The sequence below is a fragment of the Crassostrea angulata genome, chromosome 8, assembly GCF_025612915.1.
Source record: "Crassostrea angulata isolate pt1a10 chromosome 8, ASM2561291v2, whole genome shotgun sequence".
NCBI classification, from domain to species: domain Eukaryota; kingdom Metazoa; phylum Mollusca; class Bivalvia; order Ostreida; family Ostreidae; genus Magallana; species Magallana angulata.
Genome location: NC_069118.1, coordinates 26,503,711 through 26,528,803, shown reverse-complemented (window position 1 = coordinate 26,528,803; position 25,093 = coordinate 26,503,711). Strand labels below are relative to the sequence as shown.

At 31.9% G+C, this 25,093-nt stretch overlaps 1 protein-coding gene and 1 long non-coding RNA gene across 3 annotated transcripts in view; one reads left to right on the top strand and one right to left on the bottom strand.

Moving 5' to 3' along the window:
- Positions 1–8,987, top strand: part of LOC128159955 (beta-1,4-galactosyltransferase 4-like) — a 92,842-nt gene extending 83,855 nt beyond the window's left edge. For both annotated transcript variants that reach the window (XM_052823196.1, XM_052823195.1), the window contains exons 7-8: positions 5,577–5,672; positions 6,810–8,987. In XM_052823196.1, coding sequence (XP_052679156.1) covers positions 5,577–5,672; positions 6,810–6,963 — 250 coding nt within the window. In that variant the 3' untranslated portion in view covers positions 6,964–8,987. The remainder of the gene's footprint in view (positions 1–5,576; positions 5,673–6,809) is intronic.
- Positions 8,988–18,449: 9,462 nt separating this feature from the next.
- Positions 18,450–24,913, bottom strand: LOC128159962 (uncharacterized). Its single transcript, XR_008240214.1, has 3 exons — positions 24,684–24,913; positions 24,027–24,215; positions 18,450–20,016 (listed from the first exon to the last, which is right to left on the bottom strand). It is a non-coding gene; the product is annotated as an uncharacterized LOC128159962 (long non-coding RNA).
- Positions 24,914–25,093: the final 180 nt, after the last annotated feature.

The following is a 25,093-nucleotide window of genomic DNA, read 5'->3' as shown; positions in this document are numbered from 1 at the left end:
ATCATCGATCTTACCTCGATCTCTCACTAAAACATCATTTAAGGAAATGGTATATAATGGAAAATTCATATTTACAGCGTTAATTATGTTTAAAATAGGGGAATTCCTATATTCAGTTCAAGATCTGCTTCTGAATTCTCATTGGCTGTCCCAAAATACAACCGGTCAAGGTCAGTTAACATGGCGGACAAATTCAACTTTGCTTGTTGACATACATGAAAAATAACCAATATTAGGCAATATATGGACTACACTTGATAATTTTGGATTAATCTATGCCATAGACAACTACAACGTTTGAGTTCAGGTAAGAACTGTATATGTTATTGTCATTTATATACGATTTGCGACAAAATCGTTGCAGGGGTGAATTAATCTCGCATTTGCACCATTACGGAGATCCTATAGAGTTGTAGCCCCCCCCCCCCCCCCCCCCCCCCACACACACATTGTTTCATTACAATTAATGAAATATTTTTGTCTGCGTCATTCATAAAAAAAACTGTCAAAAGATCAGGATCGAAAATTTTTTTGACCTTGGCCTTTGACCTTTTCTTCATTGTTTTCAGCCAAGATAGACACTTCCATCCCTGGTGGCTCAAAGTCTCTATGGTAGATAGTGAAAAGGTTTCTATTGAAATTTAAATACTTTCAGGGGCAATAACTAATATAAAAGGACCTCAGATCCTTTCGGTGTGAATAACTTGAAGAACCTTCTAAGTGTAATAAAGACATTGGTGAAAGTTCCAACTCTCTATCTCTTATGGTTTTAGAGGAGTAGCGATAAGACACTTTTTTACACAAAGGCAATAAATTTGTAAGTTTTAAGAGGCATCAAAGAAAGGGTTATTAGGTACTACAACTTTTAATGGTCAAAAACGTAAAGAAAATATTGTTTTAATATCTCTTGAAGCAAAAAAGCTGTCTCTGAAAAAAAAAAAAAAACAAAAAAACAAAAACAAAACAAATACAAAAGGTCTTTCACATGAAAGGTGGAAAGACCTAACAAAAGGTCTTTCCCCTGAAATGTGGAAAGACCTAGCTAGTAGACTAATTGTTCTAGAACAATTAAACGTCTTTCAACCTTAATAATTTTTCAATTAATTGCTCAATAAGGTATATCTTTTATATATCTCGATTAGAAAATAGGAAAACCACAAAGCCCTAAATTATTTTCTAAAGATTATTTTTTTGTATTTCAAGCCATTGCCTTAAGAATTCCCTGTTTTTACTTTACATATTTTTTGAATTGCTTTTCTGATTTTTTTCCTCTTAATCTGAACAAAACTGATGCGCTAGCCAAGTGAATATTCTTTGTAATAGTAAGATTATGTGAGGAGAAATCTTCGTCATGAAGAATGGGCGGAGCGGAGCGAATCGAAACTAAGCCAGCTTAAATGACATGTAAGGAGCTCGGTGTACATGTATTTATTTACGTGAAATCCAACACGCATATTTTTAACCTGGACTTCCAACCAAGTCATGTTATGATAAACATGATTTAAAGAATATTCCCTTTGATTAAATAGTTTATTGATCTATGTTGTGTTAAGGTGTTAAATCTATATAGATGATTAAGAATATACCTTAAATCTGTACATGGTAACCAAATACATACAAAAGCCGTGTTCTCTTTTCAATAAATATAATTGGTCGAAACTATGCTTAAACAGTCTTTAAAACATCGCTGGTATCTGATATAAAGTGTGAATTTATCACGAATTCCTTGTGATTTAAATAATATCTCTCACGGGCAGATCTTCTTTGATTTGTGTTGGTGGGTGGGTGGGGGGGGGGGGGGGGGGAATACATAAAGTAAGGCAAACCTAACCCAGTTATTCAGCTATTCAAATGTCCCAATTTCTCGCTAAGAATGCAATCTACGTTGTGAATTTTTTTTCTTTTCTCGACTTAAGACTCTTTGATTGGTGGGAACTTTGAAAAGGGGCGTTTCGGAAACTCTTCTTTGCGTGACTTTATGTATACCCCCCCCCCCCCACACACACACATGACAGAAAAGCTGTCTATGAAAGATAAGCTAAATATCTTTAAAAAAATGAATTCGTGCAGATTCACAGAGTCATTGAATTCTTTTCCTATTCAAATTGCACAAATTTCGTCACCTTTATATCAGATACCAGTGATGTTTTTAAGACTGTTTGGGCATATTTGTCGACCAATTATATTTTTTGAAGAGAAAACACGGCGTTTGCATGTACTTGGTTACTTTGTATACAGATTTAAGATATTTTTTTATCATCTGTATAGATTTTACACCTAAACACACTTAACATCAATATCTTATATAATCAAAACCAATATCTTCCAAATCATATTCATTCTAACATGACTTAGTTGGAAGTCCACGTTAAAAATACGACTTTCATGTTAATGAATACACCGGGCTCCATACATCATTTAAGGCACGGTAATATTTGGACACAATAGGGGCGGTGTATTTTCCTCAAATCTTTGAATTCATTGGCTTGGGTTCTGTTCTAAGACAGTAAGATCATATGAAGAGAAATTTCCGTCAAGAGGAATTAGCTACGCTTCGCTTCGCTCCGCTCCGCCCATTCTTCATAAAGAAGATTTTTCTTCATATGATCTTACGATCACGAAGAGTTTTTGAAACGCCCCTTTTCAAATTTTCCACCAATCAAAAAGTCTTTCGTACTCGAGGAAACGAAAATGTCTTCACCACGAAGACTACATTCTTAGCGAGAGAACAGTAAACCTAACAATCGAAAAGCGTGTTCTAGAGGCTAGCAGTCTTTGTACAATATAAATGGGTTGACTGTAAAAACGATTTCCACTTGAGTAACCACAGGATGTTATGATGTTATGTTATACTTGGCTGACCAAATTGAATTCCTTATTGCGCAATCCAGCAAGATATTGAAACACTTACTACAACTGTGTATTTCAAAAGACACGAAAATTCATTAATTAACAGATTTCCAAATGACCTTGACCGTTGACCTTAATGACATTTTGTTTGGCCAAGGTAGACGCTTCCCTCCTAAGTGGTCCAAAGTCTATATAATAAATATCAAAAAAGTTGGAAGTGGTTTTATGGAAACTTCAATCCTTCAAGGGGCAATAACTGCTAGAAGAGGGCTTTATATTCTTTCGGTATAAATACATGTAGATTGAAGGACCCTTTAAAGGCCGGGGTCGACTTAGATTTTCTGCCACCTGGTAGACAATTGAGCTTATGAGGGCAAAAAGGCGGGGCTACCTCTATCATTGTCGGTGATGCTGATAAGTGTAAACATTGCATGTGGCTCAGTTCGCTTTGTTTATATACTTGGATAAACCCAATTTATTAAAAGGGGCTGTATCAATTTTCATATAGAGGAATTTTGATCAGTTTTTAATTTGATTTATGTTTTAACATATATGTGTAAAGCTGATAAAATTTCAATACCGATATATGGCATCCCTGAAACAATAATGGTTTCAAGCTTGAAACCTAATCCTAGTAACATTTAGCAGTTCCTCCACCAAAATGATAAAGCTTACAAAAAATAATCAGGGGTTCTCTAGGGATATTTTTCATTCAACTGATTAAAATCCGAATAGATCGTCATTAGGATGTAAGAAGAAAAAATGAACACTAATTAACAGCTGTTTGTTAAGAACTCAAATACAATGTTTATAAAACTTTCATTTGCTTTTACAAGCAAACATGTATTCATATACGCCTTATTTATCCCCATATTAATCATCATGTGGTGGGAACTAGGAACCAGAGTGAAATTGGAGGGAAATAGAAGGACATCACAATAACCAAGGAGAAATAAATATTCTAGCTTTGGAAGTAACTAAATGTCGTGGAGAAACTTTTCTTTTAAGCTTTTGACACACTGAGTTGCGATTTTAATGAAGTTTCTGTTGAAAATCACAATTGTGGGTTCATTACAAAGTTCTTAGGACAGTGACCCACATTTTGATGACTTTGTCATAAGTCAGGTTCGGGAGACTGAAGATTGAAGAATGTCAGCATAGCTTGTGTTGTTTCGTAGTCATCACATACAAAACTATGGTGACTAATGGAATGTGCAGAGTAAAGTAGCTCACACCATTAGAAGGACAGAAGCTTGATCTAAATTTCGACACAGGAATTGTTGGGAGAGATCAAACATAATCCAGATATAGTAATAAAATAGGAGGTTTTGCATATGAACTAACTCGCATTATTGACAATTTATCTACCATGAATGGGACATTATGCATACATCTTTATTGCGGACTCATGAATATTCTTATGTCAATCTAAAAGCATTGGATAATTTTAATTTTAAGTTTTTAATAAATTTCAATAAATATCACACTAACAGTGTTATTCATGTGAATGATTAATTTTTAATCAATGCTAAAGTAAAAGATTTTGGCCGAAACATTTCTTAGGCTGTGATAAGTAATCTGCAGAGCACATGGCTTAAGCCACTTCCTGTGTAAACAAAACATTGTCAATGTCAATCACTAGTTAAGAATTCAAAATTTTGAGCTGCTTCAGAACTATACAAGATGAACACTCTTTAAATAATTCTTTGTTTGTAAAAATTTTGACATCAATTGATAGCTACCTAGGTATCTACTTCCACACCAAAAATTAGAATTTTTTATTCATGAATAATACTATTTATTTTAAAATATTCTCTCTGAACTGAAAGCTGCAAAGAAAATTGAATTTTCCATTCATTTTGTAATTGGCTGCTATTTATTCCTTGGCCCCGGCCTTTAAGTGTACTGAAGATATTAGTGAAAGTTTCAAGTCTCTTTCATTTCGTACAATAGAGGCAATACCTCTGAAATTATTCAAAGATATGAGCCAAAGGGGCTATATTTTAAAATTTCTTAAAATACACTACTACATTAATGAAAAAGATTTTTTCTATCATCTTCATTTACAGATTTCCTAATGACTTTGACCTTTGACCGTTATGTCATTTTGATCGGACAAGGTAGACGCTACCATTCAAGGTGGTCCCGAGTCTCTATGACGAATAGTAAAAAAAGTTGGAAGTGATTTTATTGAAATTTCAATACTTTCAGGGGCTACATGTGTAGAACTGCAAGAAGGGGGCCCCAGATCCTTTCGGTGTTAATAGATTGAAAAATCCTCTAAGTGTATTGGAGACACTGGAGAAAGGTCCAAGTCTCTATATCGTATGGTTTAATAGGAGTACCGATAATAAGTATTTCCTACTCCAAGGGCAATAACTCTGTAAGTTCTGGGAGCTTTAAGAAACAGTGCCATTTAGTACCGTATAATGACCAATAACATAAATTTTTGATTGTTTAGATAACCCTAATAACAAAATAGTCACCTGGAGATAAATAGAAACAAAGAAGAATAAAGCACAGAAAGAAATCAAAAGGTCTTACACCTAATAAAAACATAAAAAAAACAAAGGTCTTTCACCTAAAAGGTGAAAACACCTAATTATCATCTTATCAATACGTTTTCCCTAGAGATTACATTTTTTAGCGACATTGTAGGAAATTTGTTATAATACAGTATTGTTTTTGCATAGAATAACATTTAAAAAAATATATACCTTTTCCAGAGTAAAATGGGCGAAAATGTCGGCGAACCAAGCAATAAACAGAACTGGCAGATATTCTTCTCTCCGTCACAAAGACGCAGTTAAAAATCCAAACAGGTATTATTGTGAGATGTATATCTATCTATCTATCTATCTATCTATCTATCTATCTATCTATCTATCTATCTATCTATCTATCTATCTATCTATCTACATGTAGCTAGCTCAACAACTATATATCTTTAAATAGATGTTCAAAATATTTTCTGCATAATATCACATACTCCTTTCAATAAGCTGCAAATTTGAATTTCAATGTCTTTTCGCACATGCCAACGCAAAAACGTCCGAGAACGCTCTAGGCGCTGAAATTTACACGCAAAAAAAAAGTCACGCATAAAGATGACCGGGAAACTTTAATTTTTTATCCTTAATTATTGTTAGTAATTACTTTAACTATGAAGGACGAGACACACATCTTAGAATGCATTAAAACGATCAGAAACACAGGATACCAAATGTGTTCTCTCAGACCATCTATATGCTGATTGACACATGTCAAAGTTATTTTTCTTTTGTTTATTTAAAGAACTACATTTACATATGGCTAGTGTGATCCCTCATATTTCTTACGGAAACATGTCGTCAATTCATACTTCTATGGAAATAGCTAGCCAGACTAAAATCTACACGCCCCTTTTATCGCTTGGTCAAAAACTACATCGAGGATTTGGCTGTTTCTTAAACATAACGAACTGATGTACTGTAACAGTCTTAAATAATTGAATTTTACTTACTTTTTACCATCAATTTATCAATTTTTAAAAAAAAAAAAAAGATGTAAATGCAAACAATAAAATGTTTACTTTGATGATTCATTCGGGTTATAATGGTAATGGTCATTAGAGAAAAAAAATACATAACCCGCTCACCTGGGTCACTATTGGACTTTGATTAAATATAGTTTTTTTAAAAACATTTTGTTTGAGCTTGCATATTTAATAGCGGGTCAGCCTTTCAAGGAATATATCTCTTGCCGGTCTAAAATCGTAATTTTTAAAATCTTATAATATGTATAATAAGATAAATTAGTAGGGGAAATAAACAAAGAAAGCAAGTATACAATGTATGTGGGTTGCAAATTGAATTGAAAGAACATTTTTCTATGCTTGATTAAAGTTATTTTAACTTTCATGGATTTTTTCCACATGAACATGTATTTCAGCTTCTAAAATCAGACCTTTTTTTTTTTAGGAGTAGAATTTTAAAAAGCGGAAAAAGCCGCATGTGGAAGGACGGACTCAATTCCCTAAAGTATAAAGTAATTCAAAAGATGTACAAAAAACTGTACGTCCATATTACTGTAAAGCCATGTGAAAACAACTCTGTGTGCCAACAAGGCAGTTAAACATAAATATACTTATATTTGTTGGGAGTTGATTTTTTTAAGCAAACTAATTTATCATACCTGTAAATTGTCAGATTTTAAGTGGTACAAGAAATTAAGATTTTTTTTTAGAGTGGTATGTACTCTTACGCCAGAGTTCAATATTGCTGGGATACAATTCTTCAGAAATATTTCGATCATTGCTGCATAATGCATCGTAGGGTTATATGACATTATTTCTATCTTTAAATATTGTACAACATGATTCATAGGGGTTTGTACGTTTATAATTCGGAATTCTTGTCAGATAAAAGCCCAATAATTCATGTTAGAAAACATGGAAATACTTATTCAAATAGAGCTAAGAAACAACTTGCCGTGCAAAATTACAAATCGTTGGTTTTAAATTAAATAATAATCAATAAAATCTTCTCCTGTCAGTACATCAGTACTTTGATTAATGCATGTGCACTTAAAAAAACGGGTGTATTGGTAAGGGGAACAAAATATCACTGACGTTGCACAAGAAGACAAGCAAGAGAAAACAGCAAATCACTGATATTTTATACATGTATGTACATGAAGTTGTAGAATAATTATTAAACATGTACACACATGTACATGTATATGAAAAACTTTGGGTTAATAGGAACAAATATTAACCTGAATTTTCTAAATAAGAAGAACAAATCTGCGGTTATGAAAGACAACATGGTATTATTAGGTGAGTAAATTATTCTATGCATTTGTAAATTAAAAAAAATAATTAACAAACTGAGACATAATATAAAAAAAATATATATTGAGGATTTATAGTATAATTTTTTAATTGCAATGTTAGTGTACGACAGAGAGAAAATTTATCTCCAATCTTGTTTTCATTATGCTTATTTTATATGCATGTATGTATCAATTATTTAGTGGATTTTCTGTTAGATACTAGTAGTTAATGGATAGTGTTAGATATCTGTTATTTTTATAGTGGTATTGTTCAAGACGAGTGGATAATTGGAATTGTTTAGCCTATTTAAAAAACGAAACAAAAGTGGTCCTACGAAACCAGAAAATTAGCGTCCTATAACTATTTAAAGCTGCCTTGGTAAACTTTTTACATCTATTTTAGGCACACACTGGATGCATATGCAAATGAGATCAATATAATATGTGAAAGCCAAACAGGTTTCCGAAAAAGCTATCCTATCCTAGATCATGTATTAATTTTACAGTTTTTATCAGAACCCTTATGAAACAGAAAAAAAAATATTTTGTGCTTTCATTGATTTTAAGCAAGCATTTGACACTATTTGGAGAATTGGGTTATAATACAAAATGTCAGAAAAAATGTTATTACTGGAAAATATTTTGTTTATATCAAGATATGTATCAGGGTATTAAATTTCTTATTACTATGGATGGTATCACATCTGATTTGATAAGCTGAAAAAGTTGTAATGTTAGAGTTCGCAAAGGCAAAAATCTATTACCATTTTTGTTTTCGTTATACAGTGTATATCAGTGATTTGGGGAGTTTTTAATAAAAGCATTGTAGGCCTGAAAGAATATATGTGATGCTATAAAAAATGAATTTTTTCTGTATATGAAGCTTTTTTATCCTTTTTTATGCTGATGATACTGTAATTATAGTTAGACTGCCGTAGACCTCCAAAATGAACAGAATAAATTTTATCTATATTGTTGTTAATGGAAGTTACACGCCAGTACTGAAAAAACAATAACTTTTATTTTTTTCAAAGGGCACTCTTTCAAAAAAAGTGTTCATTACAATAAGTTTGCTATAAAAAAGTCAAAGATTTTATTATAATTCATGAAATTTTTCGACAAGCAGAGCATATAAGGAAATGATTGTATTTGTTTAATTGAATTCCACCATCTTGTATTTGCATCAAGGTCAGGTCAATACCTTTTTTAAATTTAGCTTAAAAGATGATAAAACTAATGGTATTTTTTTTGTAATCATCTTCTGTTATGTGGACATCTGTTTAAGATATGAAGTTTCTCTCATTGAATAAAATGATAGACTATCATGCTTAGTTATTCTTTAACATTTATATCTGATCCTTGTCATGGTCAAAATAATTGGAATTATGAACAGGATAATACAAACACTTGCCTGGGGCGTTAGAAATTTTGACTGGTATATGCCACTTAGTATTATATAAAAAAGAAAGAAAAATATGATATTTTAATTTATCAAATCACTTTTGACAAGTCGAAAACGAGTTAAGACTACTTCTTTAAGACTGAATTTAAATGTCATTGAGAAAATGTGTCAAACATTTCTATTCTGTTTGGAGTCTGCAGCAATTATAAATGCCTTTGCCTCTATAAAATAGAGGAGAGGCTACATGATGGTTGTGTTAAAGCTAAATTGAATCCATAAATAGACACTATTTTCCTAATGTTTCCGACTACCGCCAAATTAGTTTTCTTAGTGTTAAATCTAGGATTTGAAAAGGGCATGTTAAATAATGGTAAAAAAAAAACCCACTTTTCTCCGCGGTAAATATTATAAAACTTTGAAAGAGGCACCTTTTTGTATGGTAACAATATAAATCATTAATCCTTGAAAGGAAACTGTTGCATCGTAATCAAGTTTGACCTCGAGATCTGTAATGAAACAAGATAATGAACAATAAATGATTTGCCTTTGCATTCACATAAGTCTTATTCAATATTTCATTTTTAGTTTTTTTTTTGTCTTTCTTAAATTGATTTACATTTATTTTTATCCCTTAGAACAGTCATGGGCTCATGGCATTGGTCTGACTAGTTTAAAAGTATAATGCATTAAAAATTCTTTATTTAATTTAGGCTTTATGTAATATGTGAAATTAAACACATATCTTAATGACAGAACTTAAATCTGTATCTAGTAATGAATCATAGGACGTGTATAATGTAGACAATATTATCTTTTGAGAAGTGGAAGGCTTAGCATGGGTGTAGGATATGCATGTCCACTTCTCAGTCAAGAGAATATGTAGACAAATGACAAAATTATCAAACCCTTTTTACCACAGAAATTTAAATATTTAAATTGTTGTTTTAGCTTTTTAAAAATCAATTTGCATTAAAATCTGCATAACAATCTTTTATTGTGATTTAAGTTTCTGTATCCTTTAAGAAGAAGAGTTACGTTTTTTGGGAAACAGAGAAAATTCTGGTTAATCTGACGATTGTTTAAAAGCTTAAAAAAGGATAAGAAAACTTCACATCTACATTTTTATTAAAATGTTTCATTAGTCAAAACATGGTTTTAGGTGCCTCAGTGTTAAAATTTCAAATTATCTCCATAAAATATATTCTTTTGTGTTAATTCTATTTATAGATAACCTAACGATGTATCAAGGATAAGCTAGCTGGTACAAGTAGCCTACTGATCTCAAGGAGATAATCAGCTATTATCTATCAAAATATTGTACAATTAATTAGGGGTCAAATCACCCATTTATACAGGACAGTTGTGTATACTCCCTCAGCTTGAGCCTCTCTAGTTTACCTGTATCGTCTATTGTCTCAGGCCGCCTGTGCGTGAAGTCCAGCGAGTGTTGGTTTAACCAGAGGGTAGGGCAATGGTGGTTTTGAATTAAATTTACTATCAATAAAAAAAGGGCATGACTTTTGTTTATTATTAAAAGGACATGGCGTTTAGAAAATAGGCATTGCGCTGATAAAATGGGGCATGGCGCCGCGCCAAGCTAGTTTGCTTTAGATTTAACACTATTTCTATTTTTATTAATAAATTGTTTAAGCTAATCACTACACACACTGTCCTCCATATGAAACTTTCATGGCATTCAGGTATTTCATTCATCCGAACAAGTTACATTGGCCATAAAGATTTGTAGAGACAACTGCTGAGCTGGAAAAGATTGAAATCCAGGCATACATATTCCAAATAATCCCCAATCATTGTAGAATTTTTCCTGCGCCGCACTGTCATATCATCGCACATTATGTAGCATCGTTTTTGAAAGTTGGGGGGGGGGGGGGCAGACTCATCCAAAACTCGCAAAAGGTTATTTCACATTTGCAAAGACCTGTATATGATATAAGCTGAATTTGCCCCCCCCCCCCCCCCCCATTTTGCCATTTTTTAACGTGTTTCGGGAACAATAAAATGTTATGTTTCACAAAATTCTGAAAATCCCAATCCATGGGAAGGGGGAGGGGGTACACTTTAACTTCAATTTCACTGTTTATTTCCTTATTTTCATTTCAATTTCTACATGATACCATATAAGTGTTGGGGGGGGGGGCAACTCCATGTTAATACAATTTTATATGTAAATTTAAGAAAAAGCTTTGCTGCTCCCTCCCTCTGATGCTACCACATACTGAAATATTAAAGACTACAAATAAAGGAGTGTTTTTACTTTGTTTTGTGTTTTGTGATGGAAACTGATATAAACTGATATAAATGGCAATACGATGTAATTTTCTGGATCATTTACTATGAACCATTTATTTATTACGCTGGATGTTGTGCAACTGGTGTCCACAATATGATGTAGACACTATGTACATTGTATGAACGCCATACTTGTTCATTGTGAACGCAAAGAAAGACAACACTAACAGTGCAAGATAACCCTGATACTGTTGATAACTTGGTTTTTCTTACAAATAATATAAATGTATCCTCATTTACCCTTTTTCTCAAATTCTCATTTCTAATTACATATTTACTTTATGCATGCATTTTAAAGTCCGTGCAACTTTATTGAAAGCCACGATCGCAAAGCAGCAGACCGTTTTATATAAGCGAACGGAATATATACATGAAATTATGTAGCAGTTGAGGACAAATCAAAACTAATCTGGCATCGACCAACACTTTTATGAATTCATATCAGCTTATTTACCAGGTAGCAAACCAGAGACAGGGTGCAGAAGCTGTGCTACCTGTATGCCTAATCACTATGCGCGTCGGGCATGGGGCTTCATGGCACGCGCATAAGCGAGGCCATTAGCTTGCCCATTCTGCTATGGTATCGTAGTTGTCCTCCTTGACTCCTGCAAAATATTTATTTGTAATCCATCATTGTGTAATAGAATAAAATCGGGTTTTATTTCTGTTCAAGTTCTTAATTTCAATTAAATATTTAATTTATTGGCAATGGGCAACTAAGTAAACAAAATAACTCATATTACAAAAAGGCACACACAGAAACACTAAAAAATTCATAATACATAATTTGCATTTAATTCAAAATATGACATATCAACGAACCTCCAATATATGGCGGCGGCGACACACACACTCAATAAGTAGACTAGCGCACTTGCAATAGGTATGACTGTATATAATAAAAAACCACCACCATATATATTTATGTTTAACTCTAGAAATACTACAGACAAAGTTATCTCAAAATTGCTAAAACATTTTTTTAAAACAGTCTGTATATAAAACAAATTTATTATTCTCACATAAAGGATATTTAAATTACTGTGTATTGAATAAAATACACATGAATAGCTATTCCAAATAACTCCCTTACCGTAAATAATGCAAGGTATCACTCACACGTTTCACACCTGAACACTCTCAAAGGCGTCAGCGAACTGAGACTCCGTATAAACTTGTTAAACTAGTTTAAGTCTTAAATATCATAATAAGTTAATAGATATTTTTACAAATTAGTTTCACTTTGCTGATTATCGTAATAGAATAGAAAACAACTAGATAAATTTTCAGAAGATATTTTAATAACTTTAAAGAAACCTAATCTGTAGAAAAGGAATTTGCGCTGAACAGAAACCCTATAAATAGAATAAACACAGGTAAAATATACGGTACGCAATTCGCACAAATACCACGTGTAATTTTAACAATTACAATTCTATGTATTGTATAAATAAATATGTAAACTTATACTTTGTGTTGTTAATTTTCTATTGGCTGGAAGTCAGTCAGAGGCATAGTTTCAATTTTGGTCAAAATAAATGTTGACAATGTTTCAATAAGTTATCTCTAATAGTCAATACATTTTAAAGGTGTGTCGTCGAATTATAAGCGAATTACAGAGCTCTGTTGCAACCACTATTGAAATAAAACCACTATTGAAACAAATTATTTCAATGGTGGTTGGGAATGTATTCCATTAGAAAAATCTCCTTGCAACCACTATTGAAATAAAACCACTATTGAAATAAATTATTTCAATAGTGGTTGGGGACGTATTTCATTAGAAAAATCTCCTTGCAACCACTATTGAAATAAAACCACTATTGAAATAAAGTATTTCAATAGTGGTTGGGGACGTATTTCAATAGAAAAATCACTTTGCAACCACTATTGAAATACAACTACTATTGAAGTAAGGATTTTTAATAGAGGTTGGGGATGTACATGTATTTCATGATAAGAACTACTTTACAGACACCATTAAAGTTCAACTACTATTAAATTTATTTTTATTGTAGATGGGAATGAATTACTTATAATCATAACTATGTAATCGCTATTATGTAACACATTTTAAAAGAAAGAAAGAAGTTGTATATCATATTTGCAAACAATTTTGAAATGCAAGAAATCTAACGAATAATATCAAATACACAATTACGGTACAATTTTCACTGCTGTGTAGAAGTAAATAACCTATTATCGCAGATAAACATGCATATACATTTGTTTTTATTTAACAAACAATTCAAGTACACAGTTAAGGTATTAAAGACTTGCATATTTTATGGTAATAGTTATCAAGATTATGATGTTAATGTACTTATTTTAGGATTTTCACTGTTGTGCAGAAATAACCAATCCTCGCAGATTAACATATAAAATTGTTGTTATATTTTTCTTTTCCTTTCTCTTTCTATAGATATATCATGTTTTATGGAAATTGTAAATTATTTGTACTAAAAGACAACGTTGTAAATTGCCAGAACTTCTATTCAAAACCCCTGGATATTAGAAAATAATTTCTGGCTTATAAATCATTATAGATTTATGTAATAATGAATATCACTATTAAGATAAATAATGTCAATGATGGTTGGGGATATACTTCATTAAGACCAATATTGATTAATTATTTCAATAGTGGTTGAGTATGCGTTTCATTATAACCACTATTGAAATAAAATATTTCAATAGTGGTTAGGTATGCATTTCATTACAACCACTATTGAAATAATTGATTTCAATTGTGGTTGAGGATGCGGTTCATTACAACCATTATTGAAATAAATTATTTTAATAGTGGTAGTATGTTATCCTAATGCCTATTATCGACTGTGCATAACACTTTTGGTTCCAGATGACAGATGGTATGGGAAACATGACCATATAGAGGTAAATCAAAGAACATCATAATCAAAAGGGAATTCATCATCTCATAAGACATACTTCTTTTCTTAAGAAACTCCCCTAGCAGAAAGGAAAGTGTTACAGACATAATAATAGACATAAAACTGAAATGCATCGTCAACCACTATTGAAATACTTTATTTCAATAGTGGTTGAAATGAAAGGTTTTCCCAACCACTATTGAAATAAATTATTTCAATAGTGGTTGAAATTTATCTCATCCTTAACTACTATTGAAATAATATATTTCAATAGTGGTCGTAGTGAAGTACTGAAATAATTTATATTAATAGTGATATTTAAAATAATATTTATCAATAAATAATTATTCAATATACAGGTGGTTTGAATAGAAGTTCTAGCAATTCACAAGGTGTTCACAGTTGTGCAAATAATATACAATATCATAAGATATGATATGTTTGTAGAAAGATAAATGTAAAGAAAAAAATGTAAATTTTCAAAGAAAAATTAATGAAGAAATTCATTCTAAGCTTCGATTGAAAAAAATATTTTAATTGTACTTCAACAGTGTCTGTAAATTGATTTTCATAATGGAATACATCCCGGAATACTATTTAAATATTTTATCTTAGTAGTGGTTGTATTTCATTAGTGGTTGTAAAGTGATTCGTCAGATGAAATACATTCCCAACCAGTATTGAAATAATCTATTTCAATAGTGGTTTTATTTCAATAGTGGTTGCAAAGTGATTTTTCTAATGAAATGCATTCCCAACCACTATTTAAATAATTTATTTCAATAGTGGTTTTATTTCAATAGTGGTTGCAACAGAGCTCACATTTTTTGTTATGCAAACAAGGCCCGGGTGATGTTTTTGCTTACATTTTAAGTGATGAAAAGAATGTCCAGGTTAAGACCTTAAATGATTTTTTATTATGTTCAAAACAAATTAGCAGATAGAAAAATCAGCTTGAAAGGTAACTTTTACCGGTATATCAAACCATTGATAACAAAAACATTGCACGAGCCTTGTTTACATAACAAAGAATAATGAGCTCTGTATCTTGTTTTAAACTCTACGACTGATCCTTAAATTTTTGTTGATCATTAGAAATGCATTACTAAAGCATATTTAACAAGAGAGAGAGAGAGAGAGAGAGAGAGAGAGAGAGAGAGAGAGAGAGAGAGAGTACCAAAATCGCGACCATGGCCCTGAAAAGCTGAACACTACTCGTAAAAGGCATTGTCTGCTGATAATTTGAAATTGGTCAATCAACTGATTAATTGTGGTGTTGTTGTTTAGCCATCTATGAGGGCTGGATGGTCTTGGTCATTTAGGGTTATATTAACCTCCCTATGGAGAAGGGCTTTTTAATAGATATGGAGGAAAAATGCTCGAATTATAAAGATAAACAATTTGGATTTTTTTCTTAATTAATTTTAGTTTATGACCAAAACAAAATGAAATATGTCAAAGTTTAAGACAGATCTGATGGTTAATTTGCTGACCACCCAGTATCCTTAACCTGCTCATTAAGTTTAACATTTGCTTAACTTTAAAGAATAAGGCCTGGATAAATTGCTAGTTTGTGTTTTGCTACCGTCTACAATTATTATTGTTTCGTCAGACAGCATTAACCTACTTGTTTGACTAGACTAGTATGGATTTGAATAATACGTGATTTGATGAAGATACAAAAGCACCAAAACTCTTAATGTTCGTGAGCTTACTTTAAAAAGCCATGGTCACGATTTAATCAAATTCTATTTTTCTAAATTTATTATTAATAATGCTTTAGGAATGCATTTTTACAATGATCAAATGAAATTTGAGAGTAAGTCGTTGAGTTATAAGCAAAATATAGGGCTCACAAATCTTTGTGATGTAAACAAGGCTCGTGCCCTGTTTTTATTTGCATAGAATCAATATATAATTGAACCAGTAAAAAGTCTTTTTTACGCTGATTTATCTATCTTCTTATTCAGTTTAAGAATACATAAACAGTAAACATTGAAATCATAAAGGTCAATTTTAACCAAAATCGTGACCATGTCCCTTAAAATACTGATGCAAGTGTGTTATAGTTAAAATGTTTGGTATGACTCATACTCTTCTGGAATCGTGGTCCTTCTAATAAATCTCGACATTTAAATTTATCAAACGAATAAATTATTTATCCAATACGGTTGAGCACATCAAAAACTGAACTCCTCTCTCATCATAGAAATATAATTGTAAGGGACACAAATCGAAGTGTTTGAATTGAATAACTTTGCTATTCAAAATCGTTTACAACTCCTTTCAAAATAGCGTCGGTTTTCCCACTTGGTGACAGCCAATGTTTATGACAGCTGCTTGCTAGTCTCAGTTGGCCGGAAACTTTGCCGGTGTAGAGAAGAATAATGACCCCCGTAAAAAAAATGACCGGGGCTTTTTGTTACAAACCTAAACATTAAAGTGCTTTTCTGAACTAAAAACTATAAAAAGCTTCACTATGTTTTGTAAGATGATTTGACATTGTATATAACTAAATCTTATTTTCATATGCAATTAATATTTTTATTTTTATGCTGCAATAAAAAGTTTTGTTTTTTTAATCACTTTGTTTTTTTTTTCTTCATATCATGATTACACACATTGTCAATTTTGGAGAAATTAAGCAGCTTTATATATATATATATATATATATATATATATATATATATATATATATATATATATATATATATATATATATATATATATATATGGAAAAAATTAATAGCGGAAGTATATTACACCTTAAAATAATCATTTTGCTTTTGTTTTCTTCTAGGAACATGTAATACATATATATCGATATTCTATACATCTGTTGTAATGTTGTATTTGTGATCATTAATAGACTTTTTTAGAGCAAATGTGCTTTTATAATTCAATTTAATCACATAAGTTAGGTCGTATTTTTATTAATAGTGACCTCAGGGTCTCTCAGAGCTTCCTCAGTACCTTCAGTGTCGACCTCAGGGTCTCTCAGAGCTTCCTCAGTACCCCCAGAGCCGACCTCAGGGTCTCCAAGGGCTTAACCAGTACCCTCAGTGCAAATTTCAGGGTCTCTCAGGGTTTCCTCAGTACCCTTTGTGCAAATCTCAGGGTATCTCAGGGTTTCCTCAGTACCCTCAGTGCCGACCTCAGGATCTCTCAGGGTTTTCTTAGGGTTTTTTAATAGTCTCAGGGTTTTTCATCACAGTAGTGTTAAAAACGGGAGAAGTTTAGGATGCGCCCTCGTCCTGGACTCCCAGAACCAAGGTTTGCGAACTGACTATATTTTTTAATAGTCCAGTGATTTCAGGTTCATAACATGTGATTTGTATAGATAAATTTTCAAAAAGGTGGCTCACCACCGGATAATATTGGTTTTTATGAAATCAACTATATAAATAGCTTACATATTCCCTTAACATTGAATTATTGTTGTATGGTGCGAATAACTTACCTGAGACACCTCTGCGAATGGTGTTGTCATTTAAATTTTAGACCACGTGGTTTTATTTAACCTTTTCAGTTTCGCAGTAAAAGTCATGCCTCGTGTTTATAGTCTTTTTTATAGAACCTAGGTACTTGTAGTCGAATATAAAATATAGAAGTTTATTGATTTAAAACTTTATCTTCATTAATTGGTGGATAAAATGTGTTCTAGAAATAAATGCGACAATAAAAAAAAATAGTTTTTGTCTGCTGTTGCAACAATTAACCTGCTTGTAGAGATCCCCCCTGAGGATCAATTTTCGATCTGCGCCTGACCTAGAAATAGCATCAATAGTGAAACAGACTATACTATTTTATGCAGATATTCCTTGAAAATGGCTCGATATACTAAGTTTGTATGCAAAACAGACACCTATTATTCGCGGCTATGTTAAGGCTGCCCGATTAATTTCACAGCGATATGTAGAAAGTCACTTGTCTGTACTTCATAAGATATGACGTCATAGTTAACTTTGACGTCACGATCTGCATTCCTTTCGATCGTTCTTAGGGAATGTATCGTAACGTAATAAGTGATATTCATTGTGCATTATAAAAAACTGTTTCTATTAAGAAAGAGGATTTTCTATTCGTGTCCTCTTTTTTTCAGTGCAAAATGAAAAATGAACGCAATGCAATAACAGAAATGAACATAAATTTTATTCATTTTTGTTGTTGAACACAATATAAATTTGTGAACCCACCATCTTTTTCACACAAAAGCACATTTTACAGTACCTTTAAACCTTCATATTCCACAATAACAGTCAAAATATTGGTGACTCCACCAACTTATTTCATCGAATATCTCACTTACAAATAAACTTGGTGGGTCCACCAATGATAAAATATTGGCGGTTCTATTTTTTTAAACAGCATCAAATATCTCATTCACACAGTGCCCTGGTGGTTCCACCAAAATTCAATTGTGAATTTGTCCGCATACAGTTTTGTATATCACTCAAAGATTTGGTGAACCCACCAACAAAGCAATGAGAGCAACACATGTTATCAAACATTTCAGTTTTAAAGAAACCTTAATTGGTGATTCCACCTAAATACAAACTTTCATTATCCAAATATTTGGTGGATCCACCAAAATGAATTAAACAAACAAATATAGAGTACAAAATTGGTGCATTCACCAAAAGTTTCTAAACATTCATTGATGGCACTCAATAAACAAAAACACCGCAACACATGTCAGTTTATATACAAAACAAGAAAGTTGGTGAAGCCACCAAAAAGATTGACAAAATTCAAAATACCCCTACTTGGTGGATCCACCACATATCAAGTTATACGAATTATTTAAAAACAGATTACAAAGTTGGTGGATTCACCAAAAAAACCCCTGCCGGTAACAATTAGTTTATTGCTGCTAATGAATACATAATTGGTGGGCCCACCAATATGAATGCTATGTTCAGTTTACATAAAAGATCAGAAAGTTGGTGAATCCACCAGAAAGATCAACATATCATCATAACTCATAATTGCTTTTTGCCATCAAAAAAAGAGAAAGACGTGTAGAAAGAAATGTCAAAGAATATGCAAATATCATGAAGTATTTTTGAATTACAGTAGTGAAACATTTTATTACTTGCTTTAAACAAAGGGTTTACTTGTAACTTTTTCATCATCCATGATCACGTTTTGTATTGTGTCTGCACGTATTTTCTCTTTTTCATGAAGAGTTGACTATTTAGAAAACATTTGACATATTTCCTTCCTGTGCGAAAAAAATGTCTCTATCTATTCACAGCATTGTTTCTTACTGTTCTTATATAGCTTAGTTTTTTTCACAGATGATTTGTAGTAATCAATATGACAACTTATTGACCATTTCAAATCAGTCAAGTGGATTAAACTTCTTTCTTCAAAAATGCCGTTAAAGGTAATGGGAAAAGTTTTGGTATTCCTCTTTTCCTACGAATTTTGCGGCACTTAAACCATGTTTGTTTACCTCCTTTGGGTTTCTTGTTACATGTAGGAGAGTCATTCATCCTTATATAGAACGTTTTCACTATCTAATCGTTGTTTGTAATCCTGTAGTGAAGTGGACGAGGAAATTTTCTTAATTCACACATACTTTTTTGCATCAGGGTGTTAATGTCATAATTAAATTAATAATCATGTTGACGTTAAGAAGTAGCTCAATGGGATCATCGAACGTTTCGGCATCATTTACTCCTCAGTTTTTTAGCCTCGTTGCTGGATCATGCATTGACATCCTCATGTGCATAAGAAAATATGGACCTGAAAATACATATTTTTTTTTTCAATCTTTTTAATTAGATCTTCGATAAAGGCAACAAATCTATGTTTCATATATCAGAAGTGATAATGCATTTCTATCCTTACTAATGAATACATTTGGCCAATAAAATAATGAAGTAACTGCTTACACCTTCGGTATTTTAAGTCGTGTTAGAAAATGTCCTTCAGCTATAATTTCATTTTTGCTTGATCAATACATGTAATTATTGTAAAATTAATTAAAGAAAACCTACTATCATTTTTGTAATAGTATAAATGGAAGTGAGGTAGTGGTTATGCTTTGGCGTATCCATGTCAGTAGTAGTTACATGTACCATAAAAAATATATACTTGAAATAAAATAATATTGAATTATTTAGCGAGAACTTTTTACGTGGATTAACTAACAAAAAATCATAGAAGATAGTGTAGGGCGGGTTCATCAAGTTTCGGGCATATACATTGGATCGGACAACTTAGGTTCAAAATCTATCCCTAGGGGCCCGTTTCACAAAGCATGATTTTAACTAAGTTACATGTATATTTTGTGAAAAAAAAAATTCTTAAGTCTTTTACTTATCCGTTTCACTATTCAAGTCCTGTCTTAGGAAATTCCTAAGCTATATCTTCACTTTAAGACAGGTAAATCGATGTCTTATCAAACTTAACATGACGACTGTTTATGTTCTTCTGAAATGAATTATACGCAAATCAAAGCACATTAAAGTGGAACAAAAATAACAAGTTACACGCATCATCAAAACCTTTTTCACTTTACTAGTACTTCTAAACTAAAACTTTAGAAGTAAAAATATACATTATATATATCGTCTATTAATTTCTCTGGTTTAGATTTCATATAGTTTTCATATAGATTTTTTTCCATGTAAATTGAAAATTTGATACAAAATATCAGTACATGTATATGTTTTTAGACATTACACTATTTACACTCAATGTACGCATTTTTTTTCTAGGTGAATAAGGGAATGCATTTTTATATTCACTTATAAAGTTTACAATCGTGTCATATTGAAAAGAATTTATAAATGATCGGTACTTATTTAGAATTAACAATATGATATGAAAGTGATTTACAATGTATCTTAATTAAGATAATTCACTTGTGCTACGCTAAGAAAGTTTTGTGAAACAGCTATTATAAACCTCAGTAAATTCCTAAGTTATAAATTAGGCATACCTAAGTTCTATCTAATGAATCATCTTTGGAAATCTTTGTGAAACGGGCACCAGGAGTGTGGGGGATTTTTTCTTCTTCTCGAAAACAGTCTTTTATCTGATACATTCAATTTGGGATGGTGATAAAACTCAAAAGTGACATTTAATCTAAAGAACAAAATCTAGAAGAGATACGTCCCACTAATCATCCCCTTTCCCTTCTGTAATCAATGTCCTATCAATGTACAGCTGTATTTATGCGATTATGGGTTCATATTCAATACAATAGATATCGCAAAAACGGTAATATTTCCAGCTGCATCATTAAACTGCATATTGAACAGTGGAAAGCCGGAAAAGTTTGTATTTTTTCCCGTCAGATGCAACAAAAAAAATCAAAGCAACATACATGTACATCAACTGAATACAATTATATATGATCAATTTCAGTTTAAGTTTTTAAGCATTGTCAACTCCTCAGAATATCACACTAGTTGCTACTTCATTTCATTTTTAAACCATAAGTCAAGGAAAAGAAATAAGGAAAGATTCGGACACAGTATAACGTACAAAAAAATCTTGATGAACACACAAAGCCCCTTAATGTTTATCATCTAGTACATCAAATACGTATCATTTGTTAAACAGGATTTTATTTTACTACTTCCATCCCATAATTTACATGTTAACTGCCTGTGAATTCATTTTACTATTTATAAAAGAAGTTGTTGTTAATTGAATAAGTAAGCTATTTTGGGTAAATCAATAAAATCTGAATTTCAATTCAGCTGCGGTCAATTTGGATACAGATGACTTTAATAATCAGAATACATAGAGACTGTCAAGAATATTTTTTTCCTTAACTAACGCAAATCAGCAGAAACCTAATTAATATAGTTCAAACAGATTCTTTATCAGTTGTTATCAATTTTTCGATGAAAATCAAATCTTGAATAGGACACAATTTTATAATGTAAAAACTTTTACAAACAGCTGATGCATTAATTAAAATTTAGCGTTTAACTTTATACATCAAAATGTCGCAAAGTTTGATTCATAAAAAGCAATTTGAAATGAAATTTCATTGTTTTGTGTACACGTCATATTGATTTTCTGTTATAAAAAAACTAAGCTGGGGAAACAACGTTTTTATTTACATGAGGCCACACGACCTAAACGATCATATGAATAACTTTAGCCGTGCTGTTAAATTGGAGATTTTTTCGAAGCTATATTTATACCTTATATCCCAACCGTCTTCGTATGTCACAAAATTTGCAAAAAACGTGAAAATTTTGTAACTTCTTGTATTATCGTCAGCCATTTTCTACGATTTAAAAAAACTAGGCAGTAGCATTCAAATTTGAATATAATTGTTGCGAAAAAGCGACTATTTGATTATCGCAAAAATGACCAGATATACATTATTGTCATGATTATCCCCCAGCACAAATTTCAACAATTAACAATCGTTATGAAGTTCAAGTTGGCGTCTGCATAAATAATATTATTTCTTTTCTAGTCCAGCTAATCTTAATTATTTCAATTTAAGTTTGTGACTTAAGTTGATATTAAGAAGTATCTAAATCAATGTTCAACTTGAATTTAGATGAAATAATGAGATAATGCGCAGTGTGTATCTCGGCTGATCTGGGCAAGGCACTTAAAATAACATGAATAAGAATAAGATAAAAGTCCGATATTTGTTTGGATGACAAAAATTAACTTCTCATTTCGACAGATTATTAATTTAGTTAATAGACCAGTAGTTATTTTAGGGATTTTTTTACTTACTTACTATAAGGACATTGTATACTACAAGTTCTAAACTATTTCTTTTATTGCAACTTTCATATAATTGGACATATGTTTTTTCATTTATTTGATTTTCAACAGGGATTTGCCTTGTATATTTGGTATTTTTACAGACAAAAAAATGAATATCGCTGCTCACAAAACTTGATCTGTATGATGCATACAAAATCAGTACTCTGTTTTGCATCAGAGCTCTGGGAGATTGTAAATTCATGTTGTTCAATTCTAAATTTCATTAATACTTCAAGTGACCTTGAATTACTTAACATGTGATCATTATCTGTCATACATTATTGTAGAATACGGGATCCTCAGTGACGTTGAGTTTTATACATAAATGCAGTTTTTTGTATATAAACTTTACATAAATAACATTTTTCTGTATGGCAATACTATTTAAATGATAGAGAACAGTGGTCATACGTAAATAGAAAAAGCTATGTTCACTTAATCCATACAACGGTTTTGCCTTTATCCCAACTTCATGTTGTACATGTTTATATAAACAAGACACTTAATTTGTGGGGGACGGGGGGAGGGCATTTTAAAGTTTGATTCGAGATCCATGTTTTATGAATCAAAATATGAAAAACAAATTTTGCAAATAATATTTGCAATTCATTTCTTTCATAAATATAGACAAAGCAATCTACCGTAAAAGACACCAACATCAAAACATGTGTTATAATCTTAGAGGCAAATATATCATTATAAATACCGGTATGCATCACATTAAACTAAATGTGTGCTTTTTTCCAATTTGCGAAAATGTTCTGAATTTCATGTAGCCTGTACTAAACGGTTTTTTAGTTTATGAAAATCAAACCGTTCTACATGTACTTGTGTTTCTTTGACAGACCTTTGAAGACTAAGACGAATTTATCTAGCTCGAAGTTCGGTAGCTTCATGTCCCAATATTGATGCAATATTGTGATTTTTTTAAAGGAAGACTATAAACATAATCATTACTATATAAAAGGATATATTTTATAAACGTTTAGTGTATGACAACCTACCCTCCGGTAATGCTTTTGAATGGATCCTTTCAGCCAGTAGATTCATTAACAGACGCTTGAATAAGATTGTGACATCTGATTCAAACGTAGGATTATGATCTCAGCAACTTCCGAGTCTGAGCGTGTAGCCTTTTACGTGGTGTTCGAGAAAATCACGGCACATAACAGAGGAGGCTTTGTAAGAGTCTTCTAAACGGAAAAAAGGAACATTATAATAATTTGGCAGTGATGTTGATCCATCTCATAACATGGTCAATGGAGACGTATTTGACAAATCGCCGAGAGAAATGCCGAGATTACCACCAATGTTATTGAGATATTTTTCCTAAAAATGCACTGCATGAAATAGAAATTCCAAATTTAACTATAGAGTTATTTGCCAACAGGCATGATAGGTTTTCGAAGCCTTCCGATGTTCTGACTCAATCGCATTGTTCTCGGCATGACCCGCTATCCAAAAGTAATCTTCACAATCGTCTGTTCCTTGACCCATATTTTCAGCGTCCACATCGTTAGTATAAATGGAATTCTTTAGATTATGTTCTTATTGGTTCGAAAAAAAGGAAATTATGCGTGACGTAAAAATTGTACTCAAAGTAGTCTTTATTTCATTTATTTTTCTCTTTATATTTTAACTTCAAAAATTAAAAAACGTACCTTTGACTTATGATTTTTCTCCTCTTCATCCATGGTTTACATGCAGTAATCAAATACGTTGTTTGCATCCTCGAAATGCAAAGCTTGTAAACATCTGACACAATTCTATAGCGCGGACCGACCTGTTTATTCTAATACAAAAACGACACAGCATGGCTCCACGGCAACCGTTCTACACTAATTAGGCCGCACCTTAGACCACTCAGTCTATATTTATTTCCCAATGAACATCAGACGTGTCTTCTTTTGATATGTAACAGGCCTCTCTCTCTCGCTCTCTCTCATTTTATTCATGTGTTTTGGTAAACGGAAGAGATGTTACTTTATGTCACACACTTTTATATGAGAGAGAGAGAGAGAGAGAGAGAGAGAGAGAGAGAGAGAGAGAGAGAGAGAGAGAGAGAGACGGA